Raw genomic sequence first — 24,405 nt, forward strand, 5'->3', positions numbered from 1 at the left:
ATGGGGGCCACTCAACGACTGGGTCCTCCTGAAGTTTTTAATTGTTACAGTTGTCCACCCTGAAACTCCAGGACTTGTCAATTACCATTCAGGTTTTTCTGCACCCAGCACTGGTTCCCAAGGAGGCTCTGATAGGTTGTGATTCGCTATATTGGCTTATCAGTCTCTCTAATTTTGGCAGCAGCCGTTTGCCCTGTGACTTCACTTCTCTTATACACCTAAGAAGAATTGTTCATTTTCTAAATTTTTTCAACCTTTTACTTATAGTTTGAATGAACCTCCAAACTTCTTATGTGCTAACCAGAAATTGGAAGCCTTAACTTTTGAAGTTGTAAAGAACCAATTCATTATTTTGCAAACTGGCAAATTAATAGCAAAAAGCAAGCCTTCCCTTTTTAAATTATGCCTCAGGGTAACCAAATAGTTGATCTAGGGCCGGGGTCAGAAAACTGCGGCTCGAGAGCCACATGCGGCTCTTTGGCCCCTTGATTGTGGCTCTTCCACAAAATACCACGGCCTGGGCGAATCTATTTTGAAGTGGCGTTAGAAGAAGTTTAAGTTTAAAAAATTTGGCTCTCAAAAGTAATTTCAATCGTTGTACTGTTGATATTTGGCTCTGTTGACTAATGAGTTTGCTGACCACTGATCTAGGGAAAGTCTTCATTGAAAAATTCCAGCTACCAATTGCATCAGGAATGATAGAAAAAGCTTGCCATTATGCAAACCCCACTGAAGTAATCGATTAATCACTAAACATAAATTGTTTCTAAAACTATTAGATGAAAAGTGGAAGGGAAACTTTATTAACAGATTAATCAGGCTCGCAAAACTGGAACCTATTAGTCATATTTAACAACACAAATTGATAAATAGGCAGAGACGTTATATACCTCTGAAATAAAACAAGAGAAAGTCTATACCAGCACCTATGTGTACTTGTCCAAAATAAACAGCAAAAATCTTATCAAATCTCTAGATCTAACTTCCAATTTACAGGAAAATTGGCAGATGAAGGAATGCGTGAAATCACATCACAAGATGCTAACAACAAAATCCAATATAAAGGTAATTCAATTCTATAGGGCAAAATTAACCAGTTTCTCCCACAAATAAATGGCATTTTAAAGAGGGGGGAGTACAACCTACATTAAAGAGAATTATTCAAATGTAATGTATGGGCATGTTTGGATCCTAATTTAAATGAACCAACCGCAAAAAGCATTTAAACAACAATCATTTGAACACAGAATATTTAATAACATTAGGAATTATTGTTCAATTTTTAGGTAGGTTAGTAATAATATAATTGTGTTTTATAAAAAAGAGTATGTATTTTAGCAATACATACTAAAATATGAATTAAATGATATCTGGAATTTTCTTTAAAATGACCCAATATAGAAGAAAAAGTAGGTGAGAATATAGATGAAAAAGAAATTTACTATGTGGGTGAAAGGGTGGATAGGAGTTCATTTTACTATTCTCTCCTCCTTTGTACATTTGGAAATTTTCATAATTAAAACACTGTAAAGTTATCCAGAAAGGACACACTCTGAATGTAGAGAAATTTAGAATATCCTAATCTATTTTCCTTATATTTTCATTTTTCTTTTATGATTAGTGCTACACGATACAATTTTTTTAAAGCCTAAAAGAGCTATTTCAACAAGTAAAAAACAAAAGTTCTAAGTGATAAAATAAAAAAGCATTGTATCATAGTTTAACTGGTGGTATTTTTTCTTTTGTAGGAGTACATAAAGTAACTGTATCCTATATAATAAAGAGGTAATATGCAAATTGACCCTCACACTAGATGGCCGCCCCCATGTGGTCAAAGATGGCCACCACAAGATGGCTGGCAGGGGAGAGCAGTTAAGGGCAATCAGGCTGGTAGGGGAGAGCTGTTGGGGGTGACCAGGCCTGCAGGGGAGGGCAGTTGGGGGGGACCAGGCCTGCAGGGTAGGGCAGGTGGGGGTGACCAAGCCAGCAGGGGAGGGCAGTTGTGGGTGATCGGGCTGGCAGGGGAGGGTAGTTAGGGGCAACCAGACAGTTGGGGGCAATCAGGCCTGCAGGGGAGCAATTAGGCGTCAATCAGGCTGGCAGGGGAGTGGTTAGGGTGTGATCAGGATGGCAGGCAGGCAATTGGTTGGGAGCCAGCAGTCCCAGATAGTGAGAGGGATGTCCCACTGCCAGTTTAGGCCCAATCCCCATAGGGGTCCCAGATTGGAGAGGGTACAGGCTGGGCTGAGGGACACCCCCCCACCCAGTGTATTAATTTCATGCACCGGGCCTCTAGTATCTTATAATCAATAATGTCTTATATTCAATAAAAATAAGATATTATTTAATAGAGACACCAAAACTTATTTCTAGTCAGGAAATATGAAGAAAACAATTTTAAAAGTCAAACAGGATAAAATATTTCAGTGCATTTAAAAGCCAGTTAAAGAAAAATTTGAGAATGGAAAGACAAACCTTGATCATTTCTGCCTCTATCTGCTGATGAACAGCTATATAACTTTTTTTCACCTGCTGCTTGTCTTTTATCATCATGGTGAGCCTGTGTAAGGGTCCAGAATTTAGGTCCTCTGCATGTGTCTTCATTATCCTACTAAGTTGTTCCGTCTGCTGAATCATAAGTAGCCAAGACTTTTAAAAACATAAAGAAATAAAATTAGGGTATATTAGAAGTTTGCATTTAGCTGTGCTTTAATTGTTCAAGAAGCTTAAACATTTAGTGTTACACAAATGATTACATTAAGATAAAAATAGCAGGTTTCTAGCAATTGTGCAATAAGCTATGAATGGTTCATATTTAACATCTTCAACTTCAAGTCCTAATGCTTCAACTGTAAGTAATCAGAGACTATGCAGAATACTAGGAAAGGGACTAAAGGGACTCGGAGAATCCACACTTGCATTCTTCTGTTTTTCTTTTTTTTTTTTTTTAATCTTCACCCAGGGATATTTTTCCATCAATTTTTAGAGAGAGTGGAAAAGAGAGGGAAAGATTGAGAGAAATATCAATGTGAAAGAAACACATCAATTGATTGCTCCTACACGCGCCCTAACCAGGGCCCAGGCTGGGGAGATGCCTGCAACCAAGGTACACACACTTGACTGGAATCAAACCCAGGGCCCTTCAGTCCACAGGCCGAAGCTTTATCCAATGAGCCAAACCGGCTAGGGCTTCTGTTTGTTTTTCAGCACACTGATACACTGTTTCTGCTCACACCATTCTAATTCCTCAAAAAGGTCACTATTTCCTGATGCAACAGAATTTTCCCATCTTTATTCAAAACCTGTCTCTGTCTGGCATCAGATCTTGCTGACGCTTCTATTTTGGCTTATATGAGTTCTTATCTTCCCACATACAAACTTGCTTCCTCCCTTCCTAAAGATGCTTTCCCAGTCTTTCTACCTGACCATCTTTGCTGCTTATGTCTTAAATACAGACAATCTCTGGATTTCTAACTATAGTCATTCTCTTTTGTTAATAGATATCATTAGTTCTCAATTGTTTCCGGCACAGCATATTGCCTCAATAGCAGAGACACAAAATGGGGGAAAGACAAGTCATTTGTTATTAGACTTTCTAATTTATAAATACTGAAAAAAAGTAACAGAGGAATGCTCTTCATTATAGGTCTCCTTTTCAGAAACAATAATTGGAGATTTACCACAGTCAGGGAGAATCCATGTTAAAGATGGACAAGATATGCTTTTAGATACTTACAGTTGTTTTCTACTCTAATACTTTTAATCTGTAAATAAACAGATTTATTCTTTTTCTGTTAATATTCTAATCAAAATTGTAACCTAAAGAAAGCAAATTCTTAGTCAAAGTCAAAACTGTCATGGTCTGAGTTGATAATATTGTTTTAAATACACTTCCATATTCATTTCTCAAAATAAATAAATAAACCTTATGTAGGGAGGAGGGCATTTTTAGTTTGTAAATGTTATTAAGAACGTGGAACAAGACTTGTGGCCTATGAACACATATTTATACCACAAAGTTTAAAAAAAAAAAAAACACCTAAATTATAACAAACATGAAAACAAATTTTAAAACTACACAAAAATTAACTAAAAACAAACTAAATGGCCCTAGTAAGTCTTGCAGGTTTACCTTTTTCATTTGATATTTTCATCCTAAAAAAAACAATGTTGGAAAAACATTCTACAGCATGGGGATAATGTTAAGGTTACAAAAAAAGAAAGTGAGAGGAACCAGTTCTTTCTCTATCTTCAAAATATAAATAATCTCTAAGTGCTTTGTACAATACATTTTTGTGGTTCTATGTAGTTGTTGCAGCGTAGGGGAAAAGTCTTTTTAGAAGCCAGCATTAAAGACCACAGAACTAGAGTGAATATCCTCCTGCTCTCAGAAGGGCACATCTTATGCTACCTAACAGTTCACTGTAGTCACTGCAGGAAGTCTAAGACTCCCAAGGTATATATTATCACTCTGCCTGTCAATCCCATATTGTCCTCAATGTCTCACAATCTGACCCAGGACACTATCTATAGAATCCCATATCCTCAAGAACTCCTGCTCTATGGAGTTCTTGGATAACTCTTTATACCTATTACCAGAACTTTCCATTTATCTTCTAGGCCTAGGGTTAGCAGAGACCTGGCTTTATCTTATTCCCAACCTCCAAATACTGCTTATACGTTAACATTCCCTCTCTTCCTAAAAAGTCTCTTGTCCTTAGAAGCTCTGGCCACCCTTCCCCATGAACAATCCATCAACAAGTCTTTCTGATTATCCCTCCCACATCTACCACAAATCCACCCACTTCTTTTGTAAAAAACGCAACTGAGTGTCTGTAAACCACAATAAAGAAATGCACAATAAAATGAAATTTGCTTGCAATTAGAAACCACAAAGGAGACAGAGAGGGTTTAGAAAGTTATTTAAAGAAAAATGGATGAAAATATTCAAAACTTGAAAACTAAAACCCACAGATTCAAGAAACTCAATGAACCCAAGCACAAAAACCAGAAAAAAACCACACTCTCAGTATCATATCTGAGTCAAATAGTCTTGGGACATTTAAATCACATAATATTTTTAATAAACTAGTTACATATATGAAAGTTCATCAATTCTATAACTCATTTTGATGAGTACCTGGATATCTTATTTTTTGTAATAGAATTTAAAATTCTTCCCCTGTAAATGCAGTGGGAATGGACTAGTCTCCTTCTCTGCTTACTTCATGTCACAATATCCAAAACTGTAGATCTATTCTCATCTGGTGTAGCTTTTTAAAGAACCAAATGATGAGGATATTTGGTGAGTGAGCGAGACATGGGGTCATCTTTCAATGTCTGGAGAATTTCACCTTCCATAATTAAAGCCTTTCTAACAATGAAGGGGTTGAACTGTTTAACCTTTATTTCAAGTCCTATAAAGTCTCATATTATTAAACACTAACAAAATAACCAAAATGAATCCTGAATAAAAATACTATGCAGATGAAAAATTATTAAATAAATCTTTTTAAAATAGAACAGAATTAATATAATCAAAGTCAATAGTTGGGTTCTAAAGACTGGCAACAAATATTCCGAACTGCATTAGTCAGTCATTGCCCAATCTCAGAAGTCACAACAACTAATGCAATTGAAGCAGTAATCAAAGAAAAAGAAAAAGAAAATTAAAAAAAAAAACTCCCAGCACACAAAAGTCCTGGACCACAAGGATTCACAGGTAAGTTTTACCAGACATTAAAAGAAGAGCCCTAACCAGTTTGGCTCACTGGATAGAGCGTCGGCCTGTGGACTGAAAGGTCCCAGGTTCGATTCTGGTCAAGGGCATGTACCTTGGTTGCGGGCACATCCCCAGTAGGAGATGTGCAGGAGGCAGCTGATTGATGTTTCTCTCTCATCGATGTTTCTAACTCTCTATCCTCCTCCCTTCCTCTCTATAAAAAATCACTAAAATATATATATTTTAAAAAAAAGAATTAACATCTATCCCCCTCAAACTATTCCAAAAAATTCAAGACAAGCGAAGACATCCAACCTCTTTTTATGAGGCCGGCATTATCCTAATTCCAAAACCAGATAAAGACACTACAAAAAAGAAAATTACAGGCCAATATCCCTGATGAACAAAAATGCTAAAATCCTCAACAAAATATTAGCAAATCAGATCCAGCAATATATTAAAAAGAGTATACACCATGCCCTAGTTGGTTTAGCTCAATGGATAGAGCATTAGCCCATGGACAGAAGGGTCCCAGGTTCCATATTGGTCAAGGGCATGTACCTCGTTTGCTAGCTTAATCCCAGCCCTGGTCAGGGTGCGTGCAGGAGGCAACAGTTGATGTATCTCTCTCACATCAATGTTTCTCTCTCCCTGTCTCCCTTTCCCTTCTACTCTCTCTAAAAATCAATGAAAAAATATCCTCAGGTGAGAATTAACAAAAAACAAAAAAAGCATACACCATGACCCAGAAGGATTTATTCTGGAGATGCAAGGTTGGTTCCATATTCGCAAATCAAAAAACGTGTTATGTAATGTAAACAAAATGAAAAATAAAAATCACATGATCATATCAATTGATGCAGAAAAAGCATTTGACAAAATCCAGCATCCATTGATGATAAAAACTCTGCAAAGTGGGAATAGGGGGATCATATCTCAACATAATAAAGGCCATATATAACAAACCTACAGCCAACATCATACTCAATGAGCAAAAACTAAAAGCATTTCCCTTAAGAGCAGGAACAAGACAGGGATCACTTCGTAACTTATATCATTTTCTAACCACTACACTGTATCCCTGAAACTAGTATAAAATAATATTGAATGTCAACTGGAATTGGAAAAAAAAAGTCCTTCTTAGGCCCAGATAAGTGAGTCATTCTTGATATGACATGCTCTGTTACAAGAAATGAAGGTGCAAATGAAAAAGGTCACTCTATTTGGGTTTCTATCCAGAATAATGATGCACACCTCAAATCTCCCTAAGCAGAACAATTAAGAAATAAATCATCATCTTGTTACCTAATCAATCCCAATACCATATAGATAATTAGAAATTACACCACTTTAAGATAGACAAACAGATAGTACACTTTTCCTTAGGTCCCAGAGAAACAAAATTACTGGTTTCAGACAAAACTTTTAGAACATTTTTCAGAACACTGAATTGCATGTTGAGTAATATTGATATTGTGTAATGAAATACTATTTTATCTTAAACTAGAGGCCGGGTGCACAAAATTCGTGCATGGGGGGCGGGTGTCCTTCAGCCCAGCCTGCACTCTCTCCAATCTGGGATCCCTCTCACAATCCAGGACTGCTGGCTCCCAACTGCTTGCTTGCCTGCCTGATTGCCCCTAACTGTTTCTGCCTGCCAGCCTGATCACCCCCTAACCACTCCCCTGACAGCCTGATTGATGCCTAACTGCTCCCCTGCCAGCCCAATTGCCCCTAACTGCCCTCCTCTATTGCCTGATCACCTCTAACTGCCCTCCCCTGCCAGCCTGGTCACCCCTAACTGCCCTCCCTGCTGACCAAGTCCCCCCCAACTGTCCTTCCCTGCAGGCCTGGTCCCCCCCAACTGCTCTCCCCTGTAAGCCTAGGTCCCCCCCAACTGCCCTCCCTTGCAGGCCTGGTCCCTCCCAACTGCCCTCCCCTGCTGGCCATCTTGTGGCAGCCATCTTGTGTCCACATGGGGGCAGCCAACTTGTGTGTTGGAGTGACAGTCAATTTGCATATTACTCTTTTATTAGCTGGATAGAGGCCTGGTGCACAGGTGGGGGACGGCTGGTTTGCCCTGAAGGGTGTACTGGATCAGGGTGGGAGTTCCCTTGGGGCGTGGGGTGGCCTGGGCAAGGGGCCTGTGGTGGTTTGCAGGCCGACCACTCCCCCCAGCAACCCAAGCATAGGCCAGGGCCGGCTGGAAGCAGGTATCTGGGATTTATTTATCTTCTATAATTGAAACTTTGTAGCCTTGAGCAAAGGCCAGGGCAGGCCAGGAAACTTGGCTTCCTCCATCACCGGGGGCAACCCAAGCCTCCTGCTGGCTCCAGCTCTGTGGTGGCTGCCATCTTAGTTAGGTTAATTTGCATACTCGCTCTGATTGGCTGGTGGGCATAGCAGAGTGATGGTAAATTTGCATGTTTCTCTTTTATTAGTGTAGATGTTATTATTTCAAGAGTTTCCCAATTTCTAAATTGAATCTGATTTTTCATGTTGCTGTTTTGTGCCCAAAATAGTTACTAGAAATAAATGCACCTCTTATTTCACAATAAAAAGAGGGAAAATTATGCAATTTACAGAAATTTTATTCTCCTCTCTCCCCTCCCTGCCAAAAAGAAAATCAGTTTCATACACTAAATAGCTTTGCAGGTTTCTATAATAATTAGTATAAATTCTAAAATGCCTATTTTACTTTAGGGACCCAATAAAGGTTAAAAAGTATCAGTTTTACTAGGATGAATATACAATCAAAACACTGTACTCAGTTCTTTAAAAGAAAACTATATATAGGAAAAACATTGTATCTTTTAGGAAAGAATACCATGGTTTTCACCTTTGAAGTAACAGATGTGTAGTGATGTAAATCAGTATTCCATAAACAGGTAGTAATTTAAGGGTTCTGAGTTCATTATACCAAAAAGTATTTCTTCTACGACACTATGTCAAAGAATGAACTACTACTAGAGCTATAATTACCGTAAAGCACTGAAAATAATCAACAAGATGACGCAAGCTTGAAAAATTCCTAAATAACAATTGTCATAAATAGATTTCTCCGCAGACTATATCTTCCAACTACTCACTTTCTTTCTTCTTGCTTAAATACTTTTAAAATACAACATGAAATTGTCATTAAGAATGTATGTTTCTGTACCACACAATAACTCAAAATAAACGGGTCTCTGAAACAAAAGTTTTAATGCAGAGTTTGCCTATTACATAAGAAGAAGGTTTTGGAATCTCTGAGTTCTAACCAGATAGAGAAATTCAGAAGACAAGACATTATTAAGTTTCCCTAAAACTGAGGTTTTCAAAGACTGAATTATAAGTGCAAAGGAAACCTGGGGTATTTCCCATTCAGAAGAGCCTGTGTGTCTGCATTGTCTAGTTTCCTTAGGCCAGTGGTTCACAACTCTGTCTGCAATAAGAATCAACTGGGAGCTTTTAAAAAATACCATTTCTTGAACCCCACAATCAGAGATTCTGATTTAATACATTTCGGAAGGGGTCTAGATATCAGTATTTGTTTGCCAAGTAATTCTAATGTACAAATATTGCTGTAATGAAACATTTGTATCCCTAATAATCACTGGGCTGTGCAAAATCACATAGTAAAAATCACAGAGGTTATGGGAAAACGGTGCTACAGGTACAACACTCAAAAAATTCATCAGGGACATACTAGAAAAAAGACGGGAACCTAATAAAAACTTTGCACAGATTTAAGACATACATAAGTACAATAAACTTGGCACTTTGCCTTAAAAAGACCCGATGTTTGCTAGGCAAAGTAGGTGTCAGCATGATGCTTCAACTAACTTGCAAACCATTCAAATTTATACACACACACACACACACACACACACACACACACACACACTTACACAATTACATTGTGAAAGGGAGACACAGAGCAAATTTGGCAAAATGTTAACAATTAATGAACAGACTGGAGGACACAGGAGAATTTTTTTCTATTCTTGAAACTCAGCTATACATTTTAATTTTGTTAAATAAAGACATAAAAATCACTAGTCGCAAGTCTTCTGCTTCCAGTCAAGACAGAGAAACAGGAATAGCTTTATCTTCCTGCCTAAAACAACTAAAAACTGAACAAAGTATATTTAATACACAGTACTCAAGCCACTGGATACAGGGCAATGAAGAACAGTGAACCCAGGTTACCAAATCGAGAAAATTTTCAGGCCACAGCCAAGGTAGAAAGAGCCAACCAGAACTCTTGAATCGCTGTGAGATCAAGAGACTAAGTTCAGAGCACAGAGACACCAAGGTAGTCAGAATACTAGAGAAGAGACAAGGATAGAGTACTAGAGAGAAGAAAGCTGCACAAAGAAAAATCTCAGGAGAACTGCAAAAGACTCCCCCTTGATTATTTAGCTAAGGGTTGAGGAAACTATGCCAAGGAAATAAGTCTCCCATAAGGATTACAGGAAACACTGTCCAGAGCTCACACAGAGCCACAGAATCATGCCAGGTCCCAACAGCCAGAGTGTAAAACTTAATAATTTGGAGAGCATCCTATGAACACTGAGAATGATCTTGCCCCACTAGAGGAGATAAAATTCACCCTAGATTACATGTAACTCTGGTGCCACCTAACAAATGCAAAGGCAAGAACCAAACAGATCAAACTGTGTCCAAGTAACTTAACCATATCCCAAAATAAAACTCAAGGACATTTAAAGTAATACAAAACTATTTAGTACCTTGAAAAGGTAAAATTCACACTACCTGGCATTAAATCAAAGATTACCATGCAGAAAAATACAACCCAAAATGAGGAAAAAAATCAGTCAATCAAAACTAACCCAGAAATAACACAGATGTTAGAAGACAGGGACAATAAAGCAGTTACTATGACTATTCCACATGTTCAAGAAACTAAAGATAAGCATATTAAGTTGAGATGTGAAGGATATAAAAATATTCTAATTGAACTTTAACAGATAAATCATTTCTTTTTTAAGATTTACTCATTTCAACATGGAAATGACTCAATTACTCAATTTCTGTTTCCTTCCCTCCAACTCCCTAACCTACAGTACAGATGTGGGGTAAAAGAGCTGGGTTTTAGCAGGTGTGAGAAAATAAAGAAATAGCACACATAGGCATATTTAAATTTAAATACTGGCAAGACACAAAGTGAGATTGTCAGAGAAAGGAGAAGGAGGGAGGAAGTAGCATTGCTGGAACAGGAGTGGTCAGGGAAATGGTCAGAGTTCATCTCACTGATAGGATTATTAAAGGGCACCAGAAATGAACAATGTCTGACATGAAAAATACATAGATATAATTTACAACAGATCTGACATTGCATAAAAACAAGATTAGAGAAATGGAAGACATAATAATAGAAACTAACTATAATAAAACACAAAGACAGAAAAATAAATAAAGAGTATCAGTAAACTATGGGATAACTTCAAATAGCCACATGTATATGTAATCAAACTCCCCAAAGCGGGTAAAAGGGATGAGAGAGGACTAAAAAATGTATTGTTTTTATATAATGGCTGATATTTTTCCAAAGTTAATTAAAACTGTAAATCCAGATTTAAGAATGTCAACAAACCCCTAGCAGAAGAAACAAGAAGAAAACTATGCAAAGGCAAATAACAAGTTGACTAAAACCAGTAATAAAGAGCCCTAGCCAGTTTGGTTCAGTGGATAGAGCATTAGCCCGTGAAGTGTCCAGGTTTCAATTCCCAACAAGAGCACGTACCTCGGTTGCAAACTCAATCCCAATCCCCAGCCCTGGGCATGTGAGGGAGGCAACCAATCGATGTTTCTCTCTCACTTCTCTTCCCGTCCCTTCCACTCTATAAAAATTATTGGAAAGATATCCTCAAGTGAGGATAAATAAATAAATAAATAAAATCAGCAATAAAGAAAAAATTTTAAACATAGCCAGAGGGGGAAAAAACAACAAATATTCCATCAGCAACAATGCAAGGAAATACTATAGTGGTATTTTTGAAGTATTGAAAGAAAAAATAAACAGCAAAAATATTTTTCAAAAATAAAGACAATATAAACATTTTCATACTTATAAAACGTAAAAAAATGAATTATCAGCAGAATTCCATTATAAAAATGTTAATGGCAGTTCTTCAAGAAGAAAGAAAATGATACCAGATACAAATCTAGATATACACCAAGAAATAAGAGTACTGTACATTGTAACTCAATGGTTAAACATAAAGACTTGTGTTTTTATTATCTAAAGTACTCAAAAGATAATCAACTACTTACCACAATATTAATAATAACAATAATGTATCGTGGGATTTATCCATATGTAGTATGACCTATTTGCCTGAAGCACAATTATGATGCTATACATAATAAATGATGAAATTATTCCTCTCACCTTAGAAACATTGCTGACATAATTCATTTGAATAGTGCTTTCTTTATCAACTTGATTACAAAGGTTCTGTAAAGTAGATGCATATTCTTTATCACTTTTTATCCTCAGGGCCATAAATTTCTTCACTGTTTCCAGTAACCGTAATTCCCAGTCTTGCAATTTTAATACAGCTTCATGTGAATTCTTCAGGTCACTCCCAAACCCCATTTTTGTAAGGCACTGTCTTATCCTCCACACTGCACAAGTGAGCTTTCTAATCAGTGCATATCTGTGTATGTAAACAGAAGAAAAAATCTTAAATCAAAAGCAAGTTTGCCTTCAAAACAAAGTTATGGCTCATTTTAGGGTTGAAAAAAAAAAATCACTACAACTGAATGCTTTCACACCAAAGATCAGAAACAAGATGAGGATGTCCACCCTCACCACTTCTATTCAACACTGTACTGGAGGTTCTAGTAAGTACCATAAAATAAATGGAAATAATTTCTATTAAAATTGTAGACTAAAACTATATTTGCAGATGACATGACATTGTAGATAGAAAATCCTAAGCAATACAATAAAAAGTTTTAGAACTTTTATAAAAATAAATAAATAAGATTACAGGGTAGGAGAGCAATATAAACAAAGATCAACTATATTTCTATACACTAGCAATGATCAATCCAAAAACAAAATTTAAAACAAATTATTTACAAGAACATCAAAAAGAATAAAATATTTAGGAATAAATTTTACAAAATAAATGCAAAACTTGTATTCTTAAAACTAAAACACACTGCTAAAATCAAGAAGACCTAAATAAAAGGAAAGATTCATATTCCTGAATCCTAAAGACTTAACATTGTTAAGAAGTCAATACTCACCAATTTGATTTAACTCAATACATATTGACATCTAAGCTATCTTTTTTTGCAGAAATTGACAAGCTAAAATTTACACAGAAATTCAAATAACCAAAAATTAACAAAAAATATTTAAAAAGAACAAAGTTAGAGTATTCACACTTCCTGATTTCAAGACCTAATGAAAAGCTACAGCAATGAAGATAATGTGGTACTGACATATGGTAGACATAGACATCAGTGAAGTAGAACAGAGGTTCCAGATATACATCCTCACATTTATGGTTAAATTTTCTATAAGGGTGCCAAATCTACTCAATAGGTAAAAAGGTCTCTTCAACTAATGATGCTGATGGGACAAATGGATTTCCACATATAAGAGAATGAAGCACAATACCTTCCTTAAAATATACACAAAAAGTAAACTTTAAAGGGATGTAGCTCTAAATATCAGATATTTAGAGCTACATCCCTTTACAAAACTCTCCGAAGAAAACAAAGTAAATCTTCATGGCTTTGGACTTAGGCAATGGTTTCTTAGATACAATACCAAAAGCACAAGCAACAAAACAAAAATACATAAATTAGACTTCATTAAAATTAAAAAATTCTGTACTTTAAAAGTCACCACCAGCATCAAGAAAGGGAAAAGACAACCCACAAAATGGTAGAAAATATTTGCTAATCCTATCTGACATGGAACTTCTATCTGGAATGTATAAAGAATTCTTACAACTCAATAATAAAAAGACAAACCAATTAAAGTGAACAAAAGATCTGAAAAAAGATTTCTCCAAAAAGATTTACAAATGTCCAACACACACATGAAAATATCTTCAATATCATTAGTCATGAGGAAAATACAAATCAAAATCACAGTGAGATTCCACTTCACACCACCAGTATGTCTATAATCAAAAAGACAGATAATATCAAGTATTGGACACTGTGAAGAAATTAAAGCCCTCCTACACTGCTGATGGAAATGTAAAATGAGCAGTTTCTCAAAAGTTAAACATAGAGTTATTATATTCCTCTGCTCAGTATAAACCCAGGAGAAATGAAAACATATGCCCATACAAACACATGTACAGAATGTTCAAGCAGAATTATTCATAACAGCCACAAAGTGGAATAATATCAATGTCCATCAATTGATGAATACATAAATAAAACACGATATCCATACAAATAAAATATTGTTTGACAATGAAAAAAATGAAGTATCGATACAAGCTACAACATAATAGATAAACCTTGTAAACATTATGCTAAGTGAAAGAAGTCAAAATCAAAAGACTGACATACTCTATAATGTGAAATGCCCGAAGTTTAGAGACAGAAAATAGAGTAGTGGTTGCCGAAGGCTGACAAACATGGGAAGATGTGAGGAGTAACTGATGACTGATACTGCATTTCATTTTGAGGTATAAAAATTTTCTAAAATTGAATATGATGATGGTTGCACAACTCTTTGACCTAACTAAAAATCATTGAATTTTACAGTTTACATGGGCGAATTTTTCAGCATGTGACCTATATGTCAATAAGTTGTAGCCCTAGCCAGTTTTGCTCAGTGGATAGAGCATTGGCCTGTGGACTGAAGGGTCCCAGGTTTGATTCCAGTCAAGGGCACATACCCGGGTTGTGGGCTCGATCCCCAATTGGGGCATGCAGGAGGCAGCCAGTCAATGATCCTCTCTCATCATTGATGTTTCTATCTCTCCCTCTCCCTTCCTCTCTCTGAAATCAATAAAAATATATTTTTAAAAAGTTATAAATGCTTTCTAAAAAAATAAGTTGTTGTAAAAAGTCACTACAGCTTAATATGATCATCTAAAGTTCAGTTATCAGAAACTTCCCCAAAATATTCTGCTTGTTTGCTATAAATCCTGAAAACTATAACAGAATATATTTTGCTCTCCAGCCTTCTAGAATTTCAGGCAATGAATCTTGCAGGGCCAGTTAGAAAAAATGAAGAAACACACCTTTTATATTTAGTTCTGGATCATCCATACCAGAAGTCAATTTCTTGTTAATTCAGCTGAGATCCTCTAAGCCATACAGAAAAAATGAGAAGAGGTTTATTTCTCTAACCTCAGTGATATCATCTAAAAAGATGGTAAAAATGTGGGTTGTCCAAATAAAGAACAAATTACAATTTCCCCCCAACTGAAAACTGTCCAGTTTTATGATCTAGCAAACAAGTAGGAGAGGGGAAAAGTAGTGGAAAACTGCACTTCATCGAAGTTTCTGAAGTAGCAATCAGGATACTAAATGGACCTTAACATAAATAAGTCAATGTAAAGTAACTGGCTTATTCACTTAATATAGAATAGGATAATTCCAGATTTTTTCACTCTGTATATAGTAGTTTTGAATATTTTATTTTGATATACTATATCTTTATGGAGCACAAAAATTTACAAGGAACATTTTTCTGTTATTTTACCTACAGCTCAACTAAGTTTCACTGAATATACACTCTATCTCATCCAATGTTTTCAATGAAAAAATATGGAACATTATTTGAGACTAAGGAAAGGTGGAACAGCTTACTTTTTAAAAAATCATATCTAAGATTGTAGTTAATTTTATTCAGCACTTGGGATAAATATCATTTCTACTTCTAGTTACATCGAGCTTTGGTCTAAGCTTTGACAATATATTTTTCTTCTGTTATCAAAAATTCAAAGGGAGCTCAGAAGTATAAAATGGAAACAGAATTTGGAAGGTATCTGAGAAACACTCCAGCCCATCCTAGGTACTTATTTATATATACCAATATTCTAGGTCAGAGTGAGTAGAAAATAATTTAACATGTAGTTTAAAGTACAATAAATAGTAAAATTTTTAAAAATAACTCCATAATAAATTAAGACTATATCTAACTCTTTAATTGGTAGAGCTTATAAATAACTTAAGAGAACAGTATCCACAGATGATTTTTCCAAAGATGTCAAATGACATTTATCAGACCATTTCAGTAGTGTTTAAAATAACAAAACAAATAAAAAAGAAAAGAAAAAGCCCTAACCAGTTTGGCTCAGTGGATGGAGTGTCAGCCTGCGGACTGAAGGGTCCCAGATTCGATTCTGGTCAAGGGCATATACCTTGGTTGCGGGCACATCCCCAGTAGGAGGTGTGCAGGAGGCAGCTGATCGATGTTTCTCTCTCATCGATGTTTCTAACTCTCTATCCCTCTCCCTTCTTCTCTGTAAAAAAATCAATAAAATATATTTTTAAAAGAAAAGAAAGAAAAACCTGTAACTATCCTGCCAGGGAGGTACTCCCCTTCCCTGTTAGTCCTGAGAGTCCCCTTTTCCTCCAAAAGAAATTGAACCAGGCAGTAAGAACCAGCGCTAGAGAGACCTAGCTACAGCAAGCAGCCAGATCATGAAGCCTCTTTGTCCCCACACGTCCAAGGATCTCCTCTACCCAGAGACATCAGAGCAGGCAAGCAAAACTAGCAAGAGGGACCTAGCTTTAATAAGAGGACCAGTCTTTGTTCTCCATGGCCCACGACTCTCCTCTCCTGCCCATAGACATCAGGACAGCTAGGTAATGAAATCCTATCTCATCTCTTCCCTACAAATAGACATCCAATAGCTCAGCCTGAGAAAAACATCGTCTACTCGCTCAAGCAGCACGAGCAGGAACCACTTCGAGCCATAGTGGTAACAGATAAATAAGCCAACCAAAATAACAGCTAAAAGATTAAAAATTAAACTGTTCTTAGAAGCACAGCCCACATAAATAGGCTAGGACCTGTAAGCTAAATCTAAAGAGACTGCCTATAAAAATAAAATACTTAAATAGAACTCAGAGTCTCCTAACATCCTATATAATAAAAGGTTAATTTGCAAATTGTCCCCTCCACCGGGAGTTTGACCCAAGGGCAGGGCCGGCCAGCCAACTGCCCCCAGCCCTTCCTCCCAGCAGGCCCCATCTCTGATCACCCCTTCCCTATTGGGGCAGGCCAGCTGCACCCCACCCATGCACAAATGTGTGCACCAGGCCTATAGTAATAAATAAAATACCTAGGATTCAATTGAAAATCACCTGACATACCAAGAACCAGGAAAAATGTAGTGGATAGTAAGTACAAATCAGGCAGAAACAGAGTATTATACAAAAGTGTACTAGTGTTTATCAGCAAAGATGTCTATTTTTAAATAGCATCATTAAAAAGGTGCAAGTATGGCTCAGGCATTGAGCATTGACCCGTGAACCAAGAGGTCACCAGTTGGATTCCCAGTCAGGGCACGGGCCAATCAATGTTTCTATCTCTCTATCCCTCGTCCCTTCTCTCTCTAAATCAATAAAAAACATTATTTTTTAAAAGGTGAAAGTAGTAAAAATTCTAATAAACTACTATTTCAATTTATTTAAAGCTATCTTATTTAATGTTATTCAGTTTGGTTTTTAGGGTCAAGTGAGTTATGTTGAGTTTTCAATAACCATAAGTAATTATTTAAAACTTTAAAAAGCCATTACAAATTGCTATATTCTCAAAATTAGAAGTTCATTTTGTATAAATATATCTACAAATACATTCTTCTAAAACAAAAATGGAAGTTATTAAATAGCAAAATATAAAACACATTAGTTTCATTGGTTGAATAATAGAATTCCCATGGTATTTCTTGTAAGTATAAGGGTATATGCAAGTATTTGTTATAAGTACCTCTTGTCCTTCAACTTTCGGCTCAACAACTGGCAACTTTTATATTCTTCAATTACACAGATGGAAATATTATTTTTCTATAACATAAATAAAGTTTACTATGTATTGAATATTCTTTTTAAAGTAAGGCTGATTTATCTTAATTCAGATAATGTCTTATAAGAAAGATTATATTTAATTATTTCCTTTAATATTGACAACAAAACATACAATTAAAGATATGCTAAATTTAGAAAAATTAGCAAATACATGAATAAAAAATATGTAATAGAAACAGAAAATCTCTCATTCTTCTCCATCAGATATTCTCATAAGCAAGCAAGAAATTCAATAGAGTTTATTTCTTTTTTTTTCAGTTTGAATTTATAAACTTTGACTAATGAAACCTATCAAAATGACTTCATGGTTTGAATTACTTTATCAAAATATGTTTATTCATTGTTAAAACTACAAAATCATTAACCAATTAAAGTACAAAAATAATTATCTAATGGTATTTCTTATCTTTTATAAGCTTTAATACTGACAGAAGTCAGAAACAGTGATTCTATTTGAACAAAATATCAAGCTGCCTGCAGCAAGACAGAAACAAAGTCAAAAGCCTCCCCAGAGCATGCAAGTAATAACCACAGTTACAAACCAAAAGCCTGACCACATGTAGAAATAAAATGAGGTGCTGTTTCAGAAGCACTTACACAGGCAGGTGTGAACAGTCACCACGTTTGAGTCTGAAGACAACATCATTAATTAAGTTAATGTATGGTGACCCTGGCCACCTTACAGACACAGTATTTAAAACTCCTCCTAGGTTGTCTTTACTTGAAAATGTTGCTCCTAGCTTACCTTAAAAAGAAATTAAATTCAAAGCAAACAGCACTGGACTGGGCAGCCCATTGGGACAGCATTAATGAATGACAATGTCCCACTGCAAGAGAATACTAAATATTAACTGCAAGTCTATATGCAAATGAACAACATGTGTGCTTTTAAATAAACTTTTTTTTCGTTTTTAAAGTGTATATGAAAGTACTGATATTTAAAATTATTTAAGGAGAGCAAAATTATTAACAATTTTTTTCTTTGCTTTAAGATATTAATATAAATCAACAGCTATTTATTGAGTAACCATGGGAGAGGTAATGTTAGGTGTTTATAAATAAACTAGAGGCCCAATGCACGAAACTGGTGCAAGAGGTGGCCTTCCTTCCCCCCAGCTGCCAGCACCGGCTTCCCTCTCACACCCAGGACCCAGGCTGGCTGGCCAGTAGGCACCTGGGACCCAGGCTTCCCTCTGGCCTGGCTTCGCCTGGAAGGATGTCCAGAATGACATCCAGTAGGAAGTCTGGTTTAATTAGCATATTACCCTTTTACTATTATAGATAAAATCTTGATTACTGCCTTTAAGCAATTTACAGTGTATGAAGACTAACTATACAAGTTCACAGGTAATGATGATACAATTCATTCCAAATTCATTCAGCAACATGTACTGAGCATCTATTTGGCAAGTATATTTCTGAGTGCCAACAATACCAAGACGAGTAAGATTACAGACCCTAGTCTCAAGAAGCTAACAACTTATTAGGGGTGACAAACCTGGAAACCAATGTTATATAACTCCACAGGTTCACAAATACAAATTGGTTACAGGTTCAGAGGGAAAACAGGAAGTATGCTTAACATTTCTAATGGCCATCAGGGAGGGGCTCAGAGACATAAAAGCATAAGGTATAAAGTGTTACAGAGACGCAAAGAAAAGAAAGAGATACAAAGAAAATAAAGACACATAGAGGACTCAATGCACGTTGATTAACTCCTGGATGGAAGCTCAGTTTTCTTATCTTCAAAACAGGGATAGTAATACCTACTTTGCAAGGTTGTCATAAAGGTCAGATGAAATAATGTATTAATGTGTCTGACTTTGGGGAGACTTATTAAAAAGTAGTCATTACTAATGAAGCCTTAGAGAGAGGACCCACACAAGAGAGACTGTGGAAGAGCAAGTGGTAGAGTGGCATTTCTTCCTAAGTGGAAGTTTAAGCATGAGCAAGGATATACAGTTAGAAAAATGAGGAACATGTTTGTGAAACATTGCTAATTTGAAAGAAAACAGGAATAAAAGGTTTAAAAGATTAAATATGACCACAATGCATACAACCTACTTTTAAATTCGAAGAAACTTTCTATATGATCAACTATTATAAAAGAGTTCAATTTTCAAATTGAGGTCAAACAATCTTTTTCCTTTAAAGAGAGTAACAGTGTCAAAATAATTACAATATCCATATATGTACTTTCAAATAGGTTCATTAAAAGCAAGCACTAGCAGAATGGCAACCATCAAGGTCCCATCAGTAGTAAGTTAAAACCAGTCCCTACACCCTGCAATAAGACAGCCTCTCAGGGAACCCAGATCAGACAACTCCAAGATAGAACATGGAGTAAAGTAAGTTTCATTCTTGGGTGTGTTTTTTTATGTAACACTCTTTTCCCAAAAGGCACGGCCTGACCCCCACTCCCACCCCATCTTTTCTCTATAATCATACCCTAACAAATGTGTTTTCTTCCTTAATTGTTCTTCTAGAATTCTATTTAATTTGTAAATAAACTTCCCTAAATCTCTACCCTCCACCTACCTGAAACCCAGCTCCCCCAAAGCACAGTGCTCTCAGGTGGTGACTATACCTTCCTACATTCTACCACCCATATCCATGAGGTTGGGGGAGGGGAGTGTGATGGGTGGTAACTTTATCCTGATTCCTTAGTGCCATTTCCGAATCACCGCTCTTCCAAACATATTGAAAAATCTCTTCATTGTAATTTACATCATTCAGCTTTACCAAGTCCTATCCTACCTAGCTGTTATTTGTCTCTAAATCTTCCTCTCAATATCCACTTGTCCCAAAATGTTATTCTCTAAATCAATTCTTATGTTCACCCAGGGAGATTTTAACCTCTAGTCTTTCTCTTCTCCAAAGACCCATTTGATCCAGCTCCATTTCAACTACACCTGCTATGACACATGGCCTGAATCTATAACTGTTCCATCTCTGCAATGGTAAATTTTAATATTCTAGTTTTAGGTCATAAACTAGTACATTCCATCTCTCTGGAGTCTTGACTGATGCTATGCTGGAACTGACCAGCAGACTCTGAGCAACGGATGAATGGATTACTCTGACACACATTTCTGTGAAAGAGAGGGCTAAGGGGCTGCTTGGCTATAGGAATCAAGCAGCCCCATTCGCCTGCATCCTTAGGCTTTCATTGTAACGACAGCTTGAACTACAATTAACTTTTAGAATCAATCAACAGGGTACGTATCCTTGAGAAAGCACATGCTTCTACAAGGTCGGGTCTAAAGACTAAGCATAGAGATTCCAGTAAAACACCTAGAGGCTTGGACTTGTTTGGAAAAGTCAAGGCAGGGGCTGCTGCCTTCTGCAAGGTCCCCCTAGAGGCCCCCGACCTTTCAGAGAATCCTCCTTATAGACTTTCCAACCAAGTTCCGTGCTTCCCCACAATTCTATACCTACTCTTTGACCTCAAATAAATCTCTAGCTGCCCACTGATTAAACCATATTCCCTAAAATTTATCAGCTCCCCTATATCCTCTCTCTTCTAAGGTGAATATGCCACTTAATCATCCAGAACTGGGATACTTTTAAGAGTGAAAGAGATGCAATTCTTCATTATGCCAGGAAAACAAGGGTAAGCTTAGACTTTTCCAGGCAAACTGGGGCATAAACACCCCTACTTCTTTCCCTGCACATATTGAATCAATTGACTTCCCCTGACCTTTCCCTTTCTACGTTTGTACTAAAAATCTCCAACTCTGACTCAATCCCTCCTGACTCCCCAGCCTTTAAAAAAAAAAAAAAAAAAAAAAGCTTAGCTAATTCTTACTAGTATTTCAATATTGTGCTCATATCACTTCCTCCGGACAGCCAACTCTACCTCTGCAATTTGTTATCAGAGAACTCAGTAATGACAGTGTCCTATTCATGATTATATCACATATAATGTGTTTCTCACATATCAGGCATATAGGTGTACTCAATAAATCTTAAAGTTCTACTCTAATTATCCCTTATGTGTCTATTCTAAAATGCATTATATGAAAAATTATTACTGTTATAATTTCATGTACATTAAACAAGTCAAAAAGAGTTACTTCTAAACTAACAGATAGCAATTAAACTAATAATAACTAGCAGGTTATTTGTTGTTGTTTTTTTGTCCTGAGTTTTTTATACTTTGTGTCTTATGAACCCTAAGGAATAAGAAGTGCTCCTGGTGCTAACTAGGCTCAAATTTAAAAAAATTAAAAAGCATAGCTTTTAGCCATTTCTGCACAGGGGCCTCTCAAGAAAATTGCACCTCACAGAGAAGCCTCCACACTGTATCTCTGACATCTGAGCCAGCACTTATAAAGAAACTAGAGGCCCAGTGCACAGATTCGTGCACCAGTGGGGTCCCTCGGCCTGGCCTTGGGGATCAATGGACCTCCATGCCACCGATCCCGCACAGCACAAAGTAGTGTGCAAAGTGGCAGGTGGTTGGGTAGGAGCCCAAGCCCCACCTGGGCACCGTGCCACTCCCACACATCCCGGCCCCAATGCACCGCTCGGATGCGCAGGGGGAGTGTCCACGGGAGAGACTCATGCTGCAGCAGCTGTGCTTACCAACCATGAGCCCAGCATCTAGCGCCCATCTGTCAGCTGAGCCCGGGAGCGCACTGACCACCAGGGGGCAGCTTCTGTATTGAACGTCTGCCCCCTGGTGGTCAATGCATGTTATTAGGCTTTTATATAGAGAGATTCCTGGAGTCCTATTTCAAACAATAGGATGAGGCTTTCCCCATCCAATTGGAGCTGTGCAGCTCTGACCAATCAGAGCAACTCTGTTCTGACCAATCAGGGACCTGGGTCAGGGAATTCTGTCTATATAAGCCAGCTCCCCTATGGCTCAGAGAGTGCACTTTCCACAGAAGACTGAAGACTATGTTTCCTAGGCTCCCCAAAGATGCCTCACTGGAGCAGAGCAAAGCAGACCATCATGGAGCAGAGCTGCCTAGCTGAAGAGGGATCTCACCCCAGAGCAGCCTCAGTGGTTGTGCTTTTCACAGATGTGCTGTAGCACTATGGAGCTGTGCCACAGTGATGCTGTTTTCTGTTGAGCTGTTGGCACTAAATAAAGTTTCCTTCCTTACCGCACACCAAATTGGGGACTCCTGTTGGCACTGAATTGGTTCCAACAACCCCTGATTGACATCCCCATACATTTTATTGCACTGGTTTCTTACTGTTATTCTCTTTTAATACATCCAACAAATTTCAGAATTACAGGAAGATACACAGAAGTCAGTGGATAACTAGGAAAAGCAAATTTCGGAACATATATATCAAATGATCATGTTTTGAAAATTATACAAATATAGGGAGAAACCAAGATGGCAGCATAGGTAAACACCTGTACTGCTGCCTCGCACAACAATTTCAAAACTGCAAATGGAAGACAGAGTGGACATCGTCCAGAACCACCATAAAGCTGGCTGAGTGGAAATTCTACAACTAGAAGGAAAGAGAAAAGGACACTGAGACTCAGAGGAACTGTGGAGGTGCAGAGACCCGTGAGCGCAGAAAGGGCGGGTGGCTGAATACACGACTGACTTACTCGAGGCCTGGGGAGAGGGCGGGCGGCTTAATACGCGGCTTGGCTTACTTGCAGCGCGCTGAGAGGGCGGGCAGCAAGTGTACAGCTAGCTTTCTCGTTCGGGAGGGAAACAAAACCTCCCAACTGCACTGAAATCCAGCTCCGGGTGAGACTTTGGGTACCAGACTCATTCGGGGAGAAACTGGACTGTCTGACAGCGGGCGAAACTCAAGAGCAGCCTTCTCTCAGAGGTGCGTGCAACCATTGCCGCGGGACACTGAGACACAGGAGCCTCTGAGGGCAGGGTTAACAGGAAACCAAGGCTGTCTGCTCCACCCTGAGACTCCGCCCCACCCAAGCTGAGCACAGAAACTCTCCCAGCGGAGACACTGCTGATCCTCACAGCCAATTGGCCTGAAGGTCAAATCCTTCCAGGGATACCAACAACAATCAAGGCTTAACTACAACAAGACTGCACACATAGTCCACAAAGAGGTGCACCAAGAGTGTCCACTTCAGGTGATTGAGGAGGCTGAGCCACTGGGCCCTATAGGACACCTAGCACACAAAGCCACTCCATCAACTCAGGGAAGCAGCTAAAATGCAGAGACAAAGAGGCAGACCACAAATGAAGGAAATGGATGAAAGCAAAAGACTGGATATAGAGTTCAAAACCCCGGTTATAAGGTTTTTCAAGAATTTCCTAGAAAAGGCCGATAAATTTAATGAGACCCTCGAGGATATGAAAAAGGATCAACCAGAAATTAAGCATACACTGACTGAAATAAAAAATATTATACAGAGACCTAAAAGCAGACTAGAGGATCACAAGAATCAAGTCAAAGATTTGGAATACAAAGAAGCAAAAAACACTCAACCGGAAAAGCAAAAAGAAAAAAGAATCCAAAAAGTTGAAGATAGTATAAGAAGCCTCTGGGACAACTTCAAGCATACCAACATCCGAATTATGGGGGTCCCAGAAGAAGAGAGAAAGCAAGATACTGAAAACCTATTTGAAGAAATAGTGACAGAAAACTTCCCCCACCTGGTGAAAGAAATAGACTTACAAGTCCAGGAAGCACACAGAACCCCAAACAAA

General features: G+C 37.5%; 1 protein-coding gene across 6 annotated transcripts in view; it reads right to left on the bottom strand.

Annotated features, from left to right (window-relative positions):
- The window catches only part of FER (FER tyrosine kinase), a 302,725-nt gene that overhangs the window by 257,717 nt on the left and 20,603 nt on the right, over positions 1-24,405 (bottom strand). For all 6 annotated transcript variants that reach the window (XM_054715017.1, XM_028149768.2, XM_054715018.1 and 3 more), the window contains exons 3-4: positions 12,120-12,387; positions 2,476-2,649 (exon numbers count right to left, since the gene is read on the bottom strand). In XM_054715017.1, the coding sequence (XP_054570992.1) occupies positions 2,476-2,649; positions 12,120-12,326 (381 nt within the window). In that variant the 5' untranslated portion in view covers positions 12,327-12,387. The remainder of the gene's footprint in view (positions 1-2,475; positions 2,650-12,119; positions 12,388-24,405) is intronic.

The sequence above is a fragment of the Eptesicus fuscus genome, chromosome 4 (assembly GCF_027574615.1).
Source record: "Eptesicus fuscus isolate TK198812 chromosome 4, DD_ASM_mEF_20220401, whole genome shotgun sequence".
NCBI classification, from domain to species: Eukaryota; Metazoa; Chordata; class Mammalia; order Chiroptera; family Vespertilionidae; genus Eptesicus; species Eptesicus fuscus.